General features: G+C 50.5%; 1 protein-coding gene across 2 annotated transcripts in view; it reads left to right on the top strand.

The window, feature by feature from the left end:
• Nucleotides 1–8,766: 8,766 nt before the first annotated feature.
• The window catches only part of ARHGEF26 (Rho guanine nucleotide exchange factor 26), a 28,947-nt gene continuing 21,048 nt past the window's right edge, over nucleotides 8,767–16,665 (top strand). For both annotated transcript variants that reach the window (XM_058812531.1, XM_058812530.1), the window contains exons 1-3: nucleotides 8,767–9,795; nucleotides 11,173–11,209; nucleotides 13,090–13,235. In XM_058812531.1, coding sequence (XP_058668514.1) covers nucleotides 8,767–9,795; nucleotides 11,173–11,209; nucleotides 13,090–13,235 — 1,212 coding nt within the window. The remainder of the gene's footprint in view (nucleotides 9,796–11,172; nucleotides 11,210–13,089; nucleotides 13,236–16,665) is intronic.

Raw genomic sequence — 16,665 nt, 5'->3', positions numbered from 1 at the left:
GCCCCTGCATGGGGAGGTGCTGAGCGGGGCTGGGCAGTGCCAGCTGAATTCAGCACCCTGGGGCACAGCATGCCAGCGGCTGAGCGTCCCTCTTCTCGTTTGTCTGAATTCTTAAGAGAGAAAGAACATGCAGAAACAAGAAGAACAGGAAGCACTGAGTCTCACAGCAAACTGCTCCTCGCAGTTCTCTTTTTGGGGTTTCCAAGCAATGAAACAAAAGGTTTCTCTTGCTTTCAGACTGCATTTGAAAACATTTTCAGTCACTTTATTTCTCTTTCATCTCCTGAGAAACTGAGTAAACTGTAAATGAAACAAAAGCACTTTAACACCACAGATGAATCCGGAGGTATTCAACAGCACAGAACTTGCTAGGAAGAAGCCGGGCAACATTTTCTGAGAAAGAAATGTTCTTGCTGTATGCCTGGTATCTTAATCCACTGCTACCTTTTGTCTTCTATACCCCAGAGGACCATAATTCAACACTAAAAACCCTCCTTACAAAATATACACTAGCCGCCTGTAAAAATGAAATGCAAAACACACTAAGACCATGTACAAATGTGAGCAGTGCTGAAACAGGAATCACAATCCACAGGCTCCTTGTCATCACTTAGATGTGTGCCACAGAGCACTGTCACTGCGCTGTGGGGGCACTCTGGGGCTTCAGTGCTTGCTGATGGCTTTCTCAGCTCCCCAGAGAGCACAGCCAGCATTGCTGGGGCAGAGAGCTGCACTGCTGGACTCTGCACAAAGAGAGCACGGCCAGCATTGCTGGGGCACAGAGCTGCACTGCTGGACCCTGCACACACAGAGAGAGCACAGCCAGCATTGCTGGGGCACAGAGCTGCACTGCTGTATCCTGCACACACAGAGAGAGCACGGCCAGCATTGCTGGGGCAGAGAGCTGCACTGCTGGACCCTGCACACACAGAGAGAGCACGGCCAGCATTGCTGGGGCACAGAGCTGCACTGCTGTATCCTGCACACACAGAGAGAGCACAGCCAGCATTGCTGGGGCACAGAGCTGCACTGCTGTATCCTGCACACACAGAGAGAGCACGGCCAGCACTGCTGGGGCAGAGAGCTGCACTGCTGTATCCTGCACACACAGAGAGAGCACGGCCAGCATTGCTGGGGCAGAGAGCTGCACTGCTGTATCCTGCACACACAGAGAGAGCACAGCCAGCATTGCTGGGGCAGAGAGCTGCACTGCTGGACCCTGCACACACAGAGAGCACAGCCAGCATTGCTGGGGCACAGAGCTGCACTGCTGTATCCTGCACACACAGAGAGAGCACGGCCAGCATTGCTGGGGCAGAGAGCTGCACTGCTGTATCCTGCACACACAGAGAGCACAGCCAGCATTGCTGGGGCACAGAGCTGCACTGCTGGACCCTGCACACACAGAGAGAGCACAGCCAGCATTGCTGGGGCACAGAGCTGCACTGCTGTATCCTGCACACACAGAGAGAGCACGGCCAGCATTGCTGGGGCAGAGAGCTGCACTGCTGTATCCTGCACACACAGAGAGAGCACGGCCAGCATTGCTGGGGCACAGAGCTGCACTGCTGTATCCTGCACACACAGAGAGAGCACAGCCAGCATTGCTGGGGCAGAGAGCTGCACTGCTGGACCCTGCACACACAGAGAGCACAGCCAGCATTGCTGGGGCACAGAGCTGCACTGCTGGACCCTGCACACACAGAGAGCACAGCCAGCATTGCTGGGGCAGAGAGCTGCACTGCTGGACCCTGCACACACAGAGAGAGCACGGCCAGCACTGCTGGACCCTGCCTTAGGGTAGGGGGCCGTCCCGGCCCTTAGGGCAGCTCCTCCTTTGTTTCCATGGCCACCACGGGGATGCCGCGCTCCCCTCGCGTTCCAGGTCCTGGCACGGTGCTGGCAGAGCCGCTGGAGCTCGGAGCAGCGTGTCCCCGCTCTCTGGGAGAGGCTCGTGCCTTTGCAGCTCTTCCCAACTAGGTAAAGTATGTGGAAGTATCCTGCCCAGCCTCTGCTCCGTGCAGGGCTCACACTGGCCAGCTGACCTGCTGGAAGAAATCATTTTGCATGGCTCTCATGCCAAGCTTTGTCAGAGTAACTTGAAAAGCATTTAAACTCTTTATTAACATTTATAAACCAGTTTATTCTCCATGGCAGTGATGATGGGCAAGGCTTCTGCTTATTTTGGGTCCAACCCTGCCTCTCTGTAAGAAAGCTTTTTGCAAGGTCTTGATCACCTTCAGTTTGACTTAAGGAATGAAATCAGTCCATGACTAATTTTGAAACCAACTAAAAAGCAATACAATTGTTTTGTCTGTGGGGACTTGTTTCACTGATAAAAGGAACGGTCTCAGCCAGATTTGCTGAACAGGCAGAGTTCACTGGCCATGCTGCTGCATCAGAGGCCTTGGCAAAGCAGGACTTGCTCTATCCACTCCTTTATTCCCTTCCTTTTGAAACCAAAGTTCCTTTCTTTTGGGAATCTGTTTTTGGCTCAGTGAGTGTCTCTACCCCCAAGTCTCTCTCTTTTCAGTCTTGTTAGAAGTGCTGTATGAATTCTCAGATTCTCACTGCTCCTGACCTGCTGCTGTTCCAGCTGAAGGGATTTTCTCTCCTGCAATATCCTCATTTACACATCCACTCTCCTTTTGTCCTCCTCAGGACTATTAGGTCCACAACTTCAACTCTGTTCTGTGTGGTCACAGGTCAGGAAATAAGACAGAGTAAGGTGAAGGATGAAAAAAGAACTTAGATAATATGACAGAAATTATTTCCAATTTAGAAGAACACTGAAGCGACTGCTAGAAAATTAGAGCTTGTATCTGACTGGAAAGGAGACAACTCAAGAAACTGAGCTTAGAGAAACCTTAGAATTGAATTTTGGCACGTTCAACAGCAGAATAAATCCCACTAATTAAAACGTATTTGAGCTAATTAGTAGGATCAGAGTTGAATTAGGAACACTTTTAATAGCTTGGAGAGGAAAGATAATAAGAGAAGTGCCAATTTTTCAAAATGTTTAGGAAAGGCGCAGGGGGAGGGGAAGGGTGAGAGAGGCCTCTGTGAGCAGATCAGGGAATTGGGTCAAACTCGTGGTTATTTGGTCCAATTAGGCCCCAAGGCCGGCTTGCTGAGGGAGGAATGAAGGTCCCCAGCCCCTGGCAGGCAGGCTCTGCACGCATCCATCCATGCATAGTTTCCACTGCAGGACTGCAGCCAAGCCAGGCGTGGAGCCTGGCTGTGGGGAGCACAAATGGGAAACTGGAACTGAAGGGGGAAAGGCATGCTTCAGAGCTTCAGCTCGTTAGAGAAAAACAGACACAAGCTTCCCTGCCTCGCACTCCAGATTTCCTCACTTTGATTCTGTTGCTATGGCATTCATAAAATTCCAGCATTTCAATGCAGCAACAAGGAAATCTGGCACATAACTGTAGGTTAATCAGTTGTTTGAAATGAAATCGGGTTCAGCATTTCTAAATTCACCCCAATTACAGAATCACAAGACCAGTTAGGTTGGAAAAGACCTCTAGGATGATGGAGCCCAACCTTTGCCCAGCGTCTGCCTTGTCAGCTGGAGCAGAGGTGAGCCGTGCAGGCAAGGAATCCATTCCTGGGGCTCAGGTACCTCACCTGGGAGAGTGGGGCTTGGAAAGCCTCAGGCCCTGCTCACAGCAGCTGCCCAGAGGCAGAGGGGCTGTGCAGCCCCAGCAGGCCCAGGCAGGCAGCACGGGGCACCTGGAACCTGCTGGCAAGGGCAGGGCTGGGAGCCGCGGCCTGAGAGGGGCTGAGAGCAGCTGACTCCTCTCCCACTGCGCAGTGCCGCTCATGTTGGCAAGGAAACAAATAAAAAACATTGGAGTTCTCCTTTTTTTGTTTTGTTTTTAATTTCTGTATGGGCAGAATGTTCATTCCTTTGAAAAAAATAAAAACCGCACCAAAAAACCCAGCAGCAACCAAACTGAGGGAATAAGCAGCAGCCCCTTGGGGACCTGCCCCTGTCTCTTGCTGAGGCATTTCTGTGCACAGCTGACAAAGGGAGAACAAAGCAGAGCCAGCCCTGAGCTGCACTCACTGTCCGTGCAGGCTCCCAGCTTGCTCGAGTTTCTAATGGCAACCACAAAAACTCTTCAGTTATGGCAAGCAGTGCCTCCATCCTTTTGTTAGGTCATGTTTGAAATCCTGCAAACTCTTTAAATAGCAACATCTTATGAAGTACAGTCATCAGATTAAAGAGCTTTTATCTGCATTTTCTGGGACTTTCTCTTAACTGTTCTCCTATGGAAAGAATGGTCTTTGAGTTACTGAGGGGAAATTCACTGTCAGAATTTTAAAATGGAATTGTAAAACTGGAAAAAAGAATGTATTTAACTAAACTGGAGATGAAGGGACACACTTCCCAGTTTCACAATTCTCCTTTAATATTCAGATTCATTTCATATTCACTGAACAGAAATTAGAAATAGGTGTAACTTTTGGAAAGTTTGATAATCTTTGACAGAAATCACCTACTTTAATGTTACACTGACCCAATTTTACTGGGCATGATTATCTACCTTGAAGCCTGTGGGAGTTTTACTGGTGAAAGTATTGGGAGATATAAACTGTGTTGGAAAATTAAAAGCAAAACCAAAGAACAACATTCAAGCAAGGTGGGAAATGTTTTTCACATCAAAATATGAAATGCACACACACAAAATACAGTTACAATATTGAAATCTCAAATACTTCCAGTTGGAAAACTCCCTGTCAACTCTATAAATGTTGGAGCTGCCAGGCACCCTCCCTCTCTCACAGAGGAGACAATCTCTGCACACACCTCTGAGGAGGAAAGGAAGAGACATGATCAGGAAATCAGCTGGGAAACAAGTAATATCAGTCTAAATATCAGCAAATACAAAGTTCATTTTACAATCGTAGACAAGAATTTGTACCCTCCATGACAAGAGTCACACAGACAGCAGCACCTCAGTCCTCAGTTGTGTTTCTTGGGTGCACATTCTTTCTTAGTCTTTTTCTTTCATGCCAGTTCAGCAGTAAAACAGCATCTTGTTTCAACTTTGATGCTCCATGGGCATTACCAGGTCCTTTATTCCTGCAGTACAATGAGATGTGCTTTTCCCCTAAAGCTTTTAGTGAATGCTGCGAAGCTTTCTATTATTGCTGAGTATTTTAGCAACACCAAAACAAAACAATTAAGAGGAAAATAGGAATAATTAAATGTCTTCTGCCATCTTGGATTGATTTACAGTTATAATTTGGCTGAGCAGTGTTCACAGTAAAGTCTCTCACAGCCTACGTACAGTTGTGGAGAAAAGAAGGAGGGGCAGGAGGTCGGAAGGCTCGACCCTTCCTGAGCTCTGGCAGTGCTGTGGGATTGCCTGTGTTGCTGCAGTAACTGTGTCCTCCTTGGGAAAATGCTGCTGCTTGCATTGGAAGGAGGCTCCACTGCCTTGGCTCATGTCCCTGGAAAAGCAGTGAAACCAGTGACAGGGATGTCCCCAGTGCTGGCTCTGTAACACTGACACCTCGTCTTTTCTTTGCTTGGGGTGACCCCTGCCACCGCTGGGCTTGGGAAGGGTTTCTGTGGGACAGAGGGAGCCTTATCCCCTGCATGCTAATTCTGGGACAGAGAATGCTCTGAGCAGAGCACGCTGCCTCTTCAGCTGCCTGTGAACAGGCCAGGGAAACAGGAGAGTTTCAGAAGAATGTAATTTGCACTGCTACTCCCTAGCTGGCAGTCAGTACCGATGGGACACGCAGTCAATTCCTCTGGAGATTAACCAGCAACTGGGCACTTCTCCTGGAGACACTCCAGCCCTCCCCTCTCTGGGAGGCACAGAGGGGACAGATGTGCTGGGAATGGCCCTGGGGTGCCCAGAGGCAGCAGGGCCTGGGCTCCAGCCAGCAGCCAGGGTCACCTGCACAGCAGGACATGGCCAGGACCATCCTACAGGACACTGTGCTTGAGACGTGAAGCATTTGGGTCATAAACAAAGCCAGGTCTCACTGCTGGATTTGCTCTTTGATTGCACAGAGGCAAAGTGTGCTTTTGATGTGGATGTAGGGAGAAGAGGAAGAATCCTCCATTTTCCTCGGTAGATTTTCAGGCAATAAAAATGTTCCCCACTGAACATATCTGTGCACACCTGCCTCATGCTGGTTGTGATAAACAGGGGCTCTGGGTATCACGGAGTGTTTGCCTGCGGGCAGGTATGGACATGCTTCTGGTTTGGTGCTGATTCCTGCCACCAGCTTTCAGGTCCTGTGGCTGGGAAATGGGAGCTCTCCCTCACAGATGCTCAAGGTTCCACATGTGGGTTACCTGGAGTGCTGTGGAATGGGTGGGAGGCTGCCCTGCAGGTTCCTGCGCCCATGCCAAGGGTGCAGCACTGCAGGCTGTGTGCTGGGCAGGGAGCTGCCCCAGGGAAGGACTCGCTGGCCTGCCTGGGCGCTGAGTTTGGGATTTCAGTGAATCCCTGCCTTTGTCAGAAGGCTTAATAACCACGTGTACATTTCTTTCTTCTCTTAAATTACAGAGTTGATTTTACTTTTCTTATGATGGCAATCTTATTGTAAGGTTTTGTTTCTCTTTCACTGTGCATGAAAGCCACTGAGGTGGCTGTTCAGGAATCAAAATTATTCCTGTAATTGTAGCACAGTGAATAAGTATGTGCAAGAGAATAATCTTGTAAAAGCTGATTACCTCAGTCATTAATAATTAGGATTTATGAGTTAAGTAATATGCTGCAACTATATCCAATACCTTGGCAATTGCACGTGGAAAGTTGAGAGATAATTTTAGAAATAATTCATTGGGAAATCCCAAGTGACAACTAAACCAGCATCTTAGGTTCTGCCTGTGGCTTCTCCCTTCAGCTCTGACTGTTTGAAGATGGAGTGGCAATTTGCAGTCTTGTCTCATTTGTGGACATACACATTTGTTCATTTTAATTTCTTTCTGCATTGCTTAATTGGATTCTTAGCAAGATTTTTTTGTTTTACTGGGCTCTTCTGGCAGAAGAATTAATAATACATCTGAAGTTTAAGTGGATGTACACAGAGTTGTCTGATCCTTATATTTTACTCTATATTTTTTCTGATTGTTAACAGACTCAGTATAAATTAAATTTTCATATATTTAAAAAGACAAGAAAGCTCTTTCAATCTACTCCAATTTTGTATCTTATTCAGTGATATATGAAATCTGGCAAATTCAAGTCTTGCAAGTATGGAGAGGACAATTACCAATCTAACAATATTTTTCTGTCCCTTCTCCCTTCAAGTTCATCCAGGAGCCTAAGTGGGTGAGTGCAGAGCTGTCACTGTGCGGGCAGGGCCTGCCCTCCAGCACCTCCAAACATTCCAGCTATTTCTGCTCTGCCAATTACACAGGAGCAGAATCACACCTAGGTTTTGCCTTTCGTGCGTTTGAGACAGACAAATAGTCCAGCTTCATGATTCAGTACTAGGGAAGCATTCTATATTGTATTTTAGATTCCTAGCCAATGTGGCGTTTAATAGCGGAGCTAATTTCTCATGCGGATGCTCCCTGTGCTGTGACAAAATGGCTTTTAAAACACAGGACTCCTTATTTTTTTCCAGTGGAAGCAGAGACAGATTTTAACTGTAGAGGAGCAGAGAGCAAAATAAGGGCATGTTGTAATTATTACTGCATGTAACAGAGCAGAAAAATGCCCGTGTCTCTTTATTTCAGGACTCTGTGCGGAAGCTCTCCCCTCCTGGGAGTGCAGAGACCCTTGCCTGGGCTGCTAGAGTCGACAGAACTCCTGCCCTGGCACAGAAACGAGCATATATTTTGTTTTCCTTTTTAAAATCTACTTTGCTCTCCACTGATGTATGTTTAAGCTGTATGTTGTCCCAAAGTCACAGCCAAGTTTTACCATTTTTACAGACACAGGTTTTTCAGGGTGATGTAGTTTGTCAGAATTCCCAGCAGGTACTTTGTCGATGCCCCATTTTTTTACCACGAAGCTGTTCCTTTCCCAGCTTTCTCCCAGCTCGCTGCCGGCAGTAAGGCAGCGCCAGCCGGCCAGGTGCCGCTACAGAACGGGCAGGTGTGGGGGCACAGCCGGGGGGTCCCGATGGCGGCACCACCGCACGGCCGAGGCACGGCTGGGGGCACTGCCGTGTGCCAAGCGTGCAAGCCAGCACCTTTCCCGGCAGGACACCCGCGGGTCCCGCCGCGGGAAGCACCGGGCTGCCGCTGCCGCCAACCGGGGGCCGGGCAGCGCTGCCCTGCTGCCCGCGGCTCTCCTCGGCCAACCCCGGTAACGCGGCCGGCTCGTGCCCAGAGCTCACCCCGCTCACCCCGCGGGCCCGGGCGCAGCCGGGGCACAGCCGGACCCGCCGGTACCTGCGCGGGGCAGGGGAGGGCCCAGACGGGGCAGGGGCACAGCCGGGGAACAGCCGGGGCACAGCCGGACCCGCCGGTACCTGCGCGGGGCAGGGGAGGGCCCGGGCGCAGCCGGGGCACAGCCGGGGCACAGCCGGACCCGCCGGTACCTGCGCGGGGCAGGGGAGGGCCCAGGCGGGGCAGCGGCCGTGCCGGCGGCGGAAGCGCCGCTCCGCCCGCCCCCAGCCGAGCCGCAGGTGGGGCGGGAGCGGCACGGCAGCGGGCGGTGCTCCTCTGCCCGGCCCTCCCCGGCCGGCCCGGCCCGCGCTGGCCCCGCGCCCGGCGGGGCTGTGGCGGCGGACGAGCCGCGCTCCGCGCCCGCCTCCCTGGCGAGCGGCGCCGGGCGGGCGGCGATGGACGGGCAGCCCCCGGCGGGCCCCGCCGCGCCGCGCTGGAGGCGGCGAGCGACCCCCCGCCCGCTGCCGCTCGCCTGGAGCAAGCCGCGGCCGCAGTCGTACCAGAGCCCCAGCGGAGTGCTCGTCACCGACTTCCCCGTGGAGGACAGGTGCGCCTTCCCCGCGACTCAGCCCGCCGGCACCGGCAGCCCCGCCATGGGATCGGTGTCCAACGGGACCGTGCGGCCGCCGGGCTCCCCCGCGCTGTCCCCGGAGCGGCGCTCCCGGCTGCTCGCCCTGCCACCGGACAGCCCCGTCGGTTCGACCGCCAACGGCACCGTCTCCCCGCCGGGCAGCGGGCAGGGCCGCCGGCCGCGGCCGCCCAGGACAGCGGGGCTGCCCGCGCTGGCCCCGCGGCAGGAGCGGATCGTGTTCGGAGCCAGCGCTCAGCCCCCACCGTGCCCCCGGGTTGGTGAGCCCCCGGAGGAGCCGAGAGGATCCCCTAGGAACGGCCGGGCTGCCGGGCCCCCGCAGGAGCCGGGAGGATCCCCTGGACGCGGCCCCCGGGCTGCCGGGCCCCCGGAGGAGCCGGGAGGATCCCCTGGACGCGGCCGGGCTGCCGGGCCCCCGGAGGAGCCGGTGGTGTCCCTGGGGAGCGGATCGGCCGTGGCGGGCGCGGAGCCCCCCGCGCTGCTGAGCACGCACAGCCCCGCGGCGCGCAGGGTGGGCTCGCAGCAGCTGATCCCCCGCAGCCTGGCCGAGAGCCGGCCCGCGGGCCGCGCCCAGGGCCACGAGCGGGGCCTCAAGGCGCGCAGCCTGGTGGAGACCCCCCGGCCGGCCCTGGGCAGCGACCCCGAGGACGAGCCCGAGGGCGGCCCGGGCGCGCTGCGGCGCGGGCTCCGCTCCACGTCCTACCGCCGGGCCGTGGTCAGCGGCGTGGACCTGGACGGCTCCGCCGACTGCAAGAAGAAGAACAGAATGTCCCAGCCCATCCTGAAAGCGGTGGTTGAAGATAAGGAGAAGTTCTCGAGCCTGGGGAGGATAAAGGTAAGGTGTGCTGATAGGTGAAGGTGTTGGCTCCGTGGGAGTGCGGCCCTGCTGATCCTGCATTTCTCATAAATGCTGGGAGTTTTCAGATTGCTTTTTTGATAACGCAAAACTTTTCATTTGACTGTGAGTTTTAAAAGTGCTGTTTTCCAAGTGAGGTCTTGGAGATGGAAGGCTCTGTTGAAACCCAGGAGAGCCTTTGCTAGCTGCCTCTTGCTCGCCTTTCCTGCTGGATTCTCCAGCTTTCACAACTGAACCATGGGCTTAAAACCTGTTCCCCAGAAAGGAGTAAACAGGAAAAAAAAGGGACATTGTCTTAATAAAGTCTGTGTGCTAGAATAGCGACAGAAAAATGAACTTCCTCCCTCACTTCTCTGAGACATTACCTTTAAAGTATTTTTTAAAATCACTGAGTGATTTTTAAATTGATAGAAATCACTTCAGGTGTTTTAATGCCTGAAAGTAAAAGCAGCATGCCTGTTTTTAAATCTTGGTTGTAATCCCTAGGAATTCTGTAGTAGAGTTACATTGAATGTTAATGTATTAAATTGTAAAGACATACTGATAGTGTTCTTTCACTTATCATAATGTAATATTGTATTTCCTTATTTTAGATATAACTTGTTACTGTATGAAATGTATTCACAGATTTCTGTGTAATGAAGTACATCCAAGAGCTGATGCTGTAGCTTTTAAAATAATTATCAGCTTTATAGCAGTTTTCAGCCAGTTTGAAATTACGGTAGTGGATGCTTCTGTGAAAACACTGCAAACAGCGAAATAGAAATTGATGAATTTGTCAACAGCTGCAAAGTGTGGTTTGGTTTGGTAGTAGACTTAAAACAGTGAGTTAAGTTTAAGATAGGAGGACATGAAACTGTGTTGTCCTCACAGAGTTCTCTGCAAGTGGTGTTTTATGAAATAGACTCTTGGCCCTGGGACTTGTTGCACGAGAGCAGCTGTTTTATTTCAGGGGTTTGTTGTGCTCTCAGAAGGCTCCTTTACACAGTGCTCAGAGTGGTTTTGTTTGCAGAGGGGAAGGGCAGCCTCTCAGTGCTGCGCCTCTGCAGACAGCCCTGGGACAGAGGGATGAGCCGAGTTCACTGAACCCCTCTCCAGCCAGTGCAGTCTGTTTTTGAAACACAGGGAAAACACATCTAAACAAGGCATGAGAGAAATGAAACTAGTGTAGCTTTTCACTTTCTCTCGTGACACAATTGTTTTTACTGAACTCTTGTCCGACACATGAAGTTTACAGATTAGGCCCTGTTGATCTGGTGCCCAAGTCTTGAATAAAACAGACATTCTTGTTACTGTGATTATTTTGCATTCTCCTCCTTCTAACATATCTCTCTTTTCTCTTAAAATTACCTGCAGAAGATGCTGAAAGGACAAGGGACGTTTGATGGGGAAGGTGAGTCCTGTTCTGTCCAGACTTGCTAATAACTCCCAAGGGAAATGAACTTCAGGATCGTTTTGCTCACATCCTTTGTACGGAGTCAAAGACTCAGTACCTTCTTTTTCAGTAATGCAGCTGAGATTTGGGACTATAATTTTGGCACTAGACCTACCTTAGGGCTATTTTAAAGACTATGAAGTGACAGACTAAAAGGTGTGTCAAGGGCTTCTTCTCCGCATAAGCTCCTGCCCTCCCCAAACCGGAGCTGTTGGCTGTGTTTGCCTCAGCCCTGACAGCTCTGTGCAGTTGCACAGTTAGCTCCTCCAGGTGGGACTGCCCTCCTGCCTGTTCTGGGGCTGTGCCCAGGTGCAGGACATCTGATCCATCAGGGGTTTGGGCCCTCCCTGCAGCACACACCTGAGTCATTACCCTGGGCTGGGGGTCACACAGCTGTTTGTGCCTTCTCATCAGCTCGGGGTGCTGGGCTCAGCCCTTGGGCTCTGTAAGCATTTTCATTTCTTGCTGCTTAGGCTTCAGATATAAGTGTCAGGAGAACACTGTCTGTGGAGCTGTATTTTTGTGGTACTTGTTAATTCTGGGTTTGCCAAGTTTGCTGCTTTTCCTGATACTTCAACAAGAAAACATCTATGATAAGTCCACAGAAGTTCTGTTATAATAACTGCTAGTCTCGTGGCTTTTCCCTGTTTAATGCCTCTTTGAGGTCATCTCAGCTGTGTTACCTTCCTCTTGTTTCGGTTTTCAGAGCTTCCCACTGTGTTCTCTTTGCATCATCCCCTTTCCTACTCTTTATTTTTATCTCTTCTCACGCTATCTCCTGATGATGTTTTCTGGATTCTCTTCAATGGTCCCGTCTGTCTGGGGTGATACCAGCTATTAACTTTCTCTGGAATGCCTCCCACAATTCAGTTGCTGTGACAGTTTCCTCAGTTAAAAGTGTATAAACTCGACAGGCCCTTCCCCAGAGTTGCTCCAAGGGCCACACCTGGTCTGAGCAGGTGGGACAGACCCACCCAGCCAGGTGAGGGGCTGCAGGAGTTGGGGCCCTGCCTGGAGCAGCTAAACTTCCACTTCAGTTCCCCCTTCTCTTGTAGGGGAAGATTGGATGTTATCCAAAGCCTGGCCCATCTAAAAGTACCTTTCAGAGCCTGCCTGCTTAATGGCTGAGTTGGCCTGTGGGTTTTTGTGGTGTAGAATTTCTGTCCTTGCTCACTGCTGTTGCCAGGGGTGTGTGACCAGGGAGGCTGGGAAGCAATGGGAGTGCTCCATGCCTGTGTTCCTTTGCCTCTGATAGTTCTCCATTAATGATGGCACAACTCAAATACACCAGGAGGGTATTTGGTCTGAAGGTTCATAGGTCTCCTGCTTACTCAGACAGGCTTTGTCTTTTAACTTTCTATTTGGAATAGTTCTGACCTCAGATCTCTGAAACTGGGAAACAGTGAAATGTGAAGACAGTATTTAGAGTTGACAGAAGAAGGGTTGGCCTGGGCAGTGTGCTTTTCCTGGACATGAAAATAGTGAGACCTGCACTCAGTGGCTGCTCCACTGACACACAATCCTGTTTTCTAATTGCTGGTTAATTACAGAACTGGGTACAGCAAACCAAGGAAGAAAAAATTGTTTGCTATTTTTTTTCTTGACAAAGGCCACATCTGTTCTTTAATTCGGTCTGGGAGGATCTTTGGGTACAGTGATCCATTGTCACTGTACTGCACCATTGTCCAGCCAAATCAGTTGCGATCTTTGTCTCGTGGAGTGTGAGCAGCACAGTGACACTTTGGTTTCTTCCATTGTTTAAATGTTAGTTTAAATTTTTATGAGACCAACTAAACTAACTTTCTAGCAATGACTGACATACTGTTGTTATTTGACAGAAAATGCTGTATTATATCAGAACTATAAGGAAAAAGCTCTGGACATAGATTCTGATGAAGAGTCTGAGCCCCAAGAGCAGAAGTTGGATGACAAGGTTGTTTTTCACTATAAGCCCCTGAGGTCGACGTGGAGCCAGCTCTCTGTGGTGAGTTGTATGGCCAGAGACAGCATCTCAGGGTGGGTTGAAGCAAAGTCTTCTCTTACTCGCTGCTGGAGTTTTTGGCTGAAATTTGTCATCATCTTTGTCACTTTATAACAACGACATGGAGGTCCCAGTCAGTTACTGGTCTTTGTTTCACATAAAAAACAATGAAACCAAGTTCATTTTAGAGTCCTGTACTTGGCAAAGACACAACTTTACTGATTCATTAAAAAAAGAGTTGTGTGAGTTCACTAAAAGGGTGAATTATACTAAAGAAAGGCTTCAGTTAGTTTCAAACAAGTTGCTGCTGAATTGTTCTGTATCACTGCACAGCAGCTCTTAGGCTGGCTCGAGTGCAGATGTTTAATGGAAAGCGTTTTGAGAAGTGCAGAGCAGAGCTGGTGGTGCTGTGCTGTCCCTTGCACAGGCTGGGAAGTGTCTGCAGGGCCTTGGCAGAGCAGCATCGTTAAACAAAGTGAATTCAGCTCTTCTGCTCAGGGCTGCAGTCTCACTGCCTTCCCTGCTCACAGCCTGACAGATCACTGATAGCAGCTGCTACTGCCACAGCTCTTTCCTGTACATGGGATTTTGGGACTGAAGGAACCATAAAAATTCTGGACCATTTCTGTGCCTTCTGGAGGGATATCCCTATAATGAAGGGTTTGGGGTTGTTTTTTGTTAATGTAACTTGTAGGATGTTGTAGATGCTCATCTCAGGCATTAGAGAGATTATGCCATGACAAGATCGCCTGGAGTATTTGACCATCAGCTCTGTATATCCCAATAAATGAGGGATTAAGCCTCAGGGAGCGCCCCAAAGGCTGGTTAGATGGTCTGATTAGCAGAGCTTCTTACAGATGCTGATGATCCTTTGCACTTTAAAGTATTGAAAGATGAACATCTCTGATTCGGTAATTATAATGAAGGCAAGACAATGTGGTTTTGTAAATACGTGCATTAATTTTCTTTTTCCAACAATCAGATACTTAAAATACAGTTCATTGGCTTCATGTTGCAAAAAAAAAAGTGTTTATAATGAAGTCAAATTGTTTTTTCTGCCTTCTGGGCAAACTAGCAGTTAAATGTTCAACAGCTGAGGTATTTTGGAAGGAACGCTATTTAGTAATAATAATGATAATTTCAAAACACTAATTTGCTTTGAGACAGAAATAGCATGAGGACCATCTCAGGAGGAGAACTATGCTGTGCTTCACTTAGAGAAACTGGCTTGTTCTTTACTGCTCCTCACACACAAACTTGTGCACTGTCTGTATTTGATTTGCAAAATTGGAAGTGGGGATTATATGGGAGAAGGTGGTGCATGGAGAAAACAAAATCTGGGAATGTGAGACTCATAGTGACTGTGTTTATAACTCTGGAAAAATTACATGCTGTCAATGTGTATTAAGAAGTTGAAAAGTGAGTCTGGAGTTGTTGCAGGAAGTCAGCTGGAAAATGTCAGTCCTGGGTTTCAGCACATGCTAGGAAAGGAGGAGGAGAATGCCTGTGGTGTTCGTGAGCAGTGCCTGTGCTGGGAAAGTGAGGGCAGGGGCAGAGAATCCCCTCTGTCTGCGGGAGGCTGCCCTGGCAGTGCTGCAGCTCCCTCCACGCTGTGCCTGAGGGTAGTGCCCTTCAGGTATGGAGTGCTCAGATTCTTCATGAGAACAGTGATAAAAAGGGTGTTTCTGTCTTCCTGAAGTGAATTCACACATGCTGATCTCAGATGTGACTGGTTTCTCATTCATGTAAAATTCAGGTGCTGTGAGTGGCTTTAGGGAGCCACTCACAGGTCACTGTCCAGGGCTGCCCCCTCCCAGGGTCACTGTGCAGGGTCACTGTGCAGGGTCACTGTGCAGGGTCACTCACAGGTCACTGTGCAGGGTCACTGTGCAGGGTCACTGTGCAGAGTCACTCACAGGTCACTGTCCAGGGCTGCCCCCTCCCAGGGCCACTCCCAGGGTCACTGTGCAGGGTCACTGTGCAGGGCCACTCCCTTCCAGGGTCACTGTGCAGGGTCACTGTGCAGGGTCACTGTGCAGGGCTACCCACAGGTCACTGTCCAGGGCTGCCCCCTCCCAGGGCCACTGTGCAGGGTCACTGTGCAGGGTCACTCACAGGTCACTGTGCAGGGCTGCCCCCTTCCAGGGCCACTCCCAGGGTCACTGTCCAGGGCTGCCCCCTCCCAGGGTCACTGTGCAGGGTCACTGTGCAGGGTCACTCACAGGTCACTGTGCAGGGCTGCCCCCTACCAGGGTCACTGTGCAGGGTCACTGTGCAGGGTCACTGTGCAGGGTCACTCCCAGGGTCACTGTCCAGGGCTGCCTCCCCTCCGTGGTACCAGCCCAGACCCCTGGTGTGACTCTCTGGGGCCTTCAGGGCTGATGTCTGCACCTTTCTCTCCCTGTACGAAAGGGCTTGTGGTCACTTTGGCTGTGGTGCAGCCACTTTGTAGATTCCTGTTGAGTTCCCCCTTTCAGCACCTTCTCATTTTGAAGGCACTTTTTGTCCCTGAATGGAGTTCACCTGTCCTCCTCTCATCCTTTGCTTCTCACCTCCATGGTTGAATCAGTCATTGCTGAGGAGAAGCCAGTCCAGTGTTGGTAGCAGTGATGTTGGGCTTCTTCCATTCCTTCTGATCATATTCTTAGCTTAAATGAAGTTTTTGTTTGCTTAGTATCACACATGTGATGTTTCTTTAGATTACTTCAGCTTAAAGATTTTGGACACATCAAAATTAGGTATTGAATTTTCTTTGGCAGAAATGGCCAGAGCAGTCTCCATATCTGGGTCTCTGTCTTTTGGAAGTGTTGCTGCTGGTGGGGAGTGTCAGGCTGGGCCCTTGGCTGTGAGTTCATGTGCCCTGAATTGCTGTGTACTTAGTGGGACACACCTGTGTGTGCCAGCTGCAGTTTGGAGCAGGAATTCAGCAGGTGCCCCGTGGAGCTCCCTGCACTCTGGCACTGTCTGTGTTAACAGGGAGCACTGAAATCTGGGGGATGTGTTCCCAGCTATTTCCTGTGCTGTGTATTTTTAGAAAACTCTTCCACGGCATCCAGAAAAAAGTTACATTGCACCTTTCAGTGCCATTGCACTTCCTCAGGAATGCTCTGAAGCTTTCAGGCTCCTGATTAAGATGTACTTTGATTGTTAAATAAAAAGCCATCTAATTAGCTCTTGCTCAGCATCCAGAAGTGTCTGCTCGTGGTGCTGTGGGGGTCTGGGAGTTGTGTTCCATAGGCTGGTGGCTCCCACACTGGAATGTTGCTGTAACTTCCACAGGCATTTACCTGTGACTGTGCTTTGGTGTGCAGACCAGAGTGTGGCACCTCCTTATTCCTGCTGCCCAGCATTGTGGGGCCTGCTGTGCAGGAGTAAAATGAGGAATAATATATCCTTTAAAATGCCAGGGAGCAGGTGGAGCAAGAAGAGAAAG

This window comes from Ammospiza caudacuta, chromosome 11, assembly GCF_027887145.1.
Source record: "Ammospiza caudacuta isolate bAmmCau1 chromosome 11, bAmmCau1.pri, whole genome shotgun sequence".
Classification (NCBI taxonomy): Eukaryota; Metazoa; Chordata; class Aves; order Passeriformes; family Passerellidae; genus Ammospiza; species Ammospiza caudacuta.
This window is presented reverse-complemented; position numbering and strand designations above follow the sequence as displayed.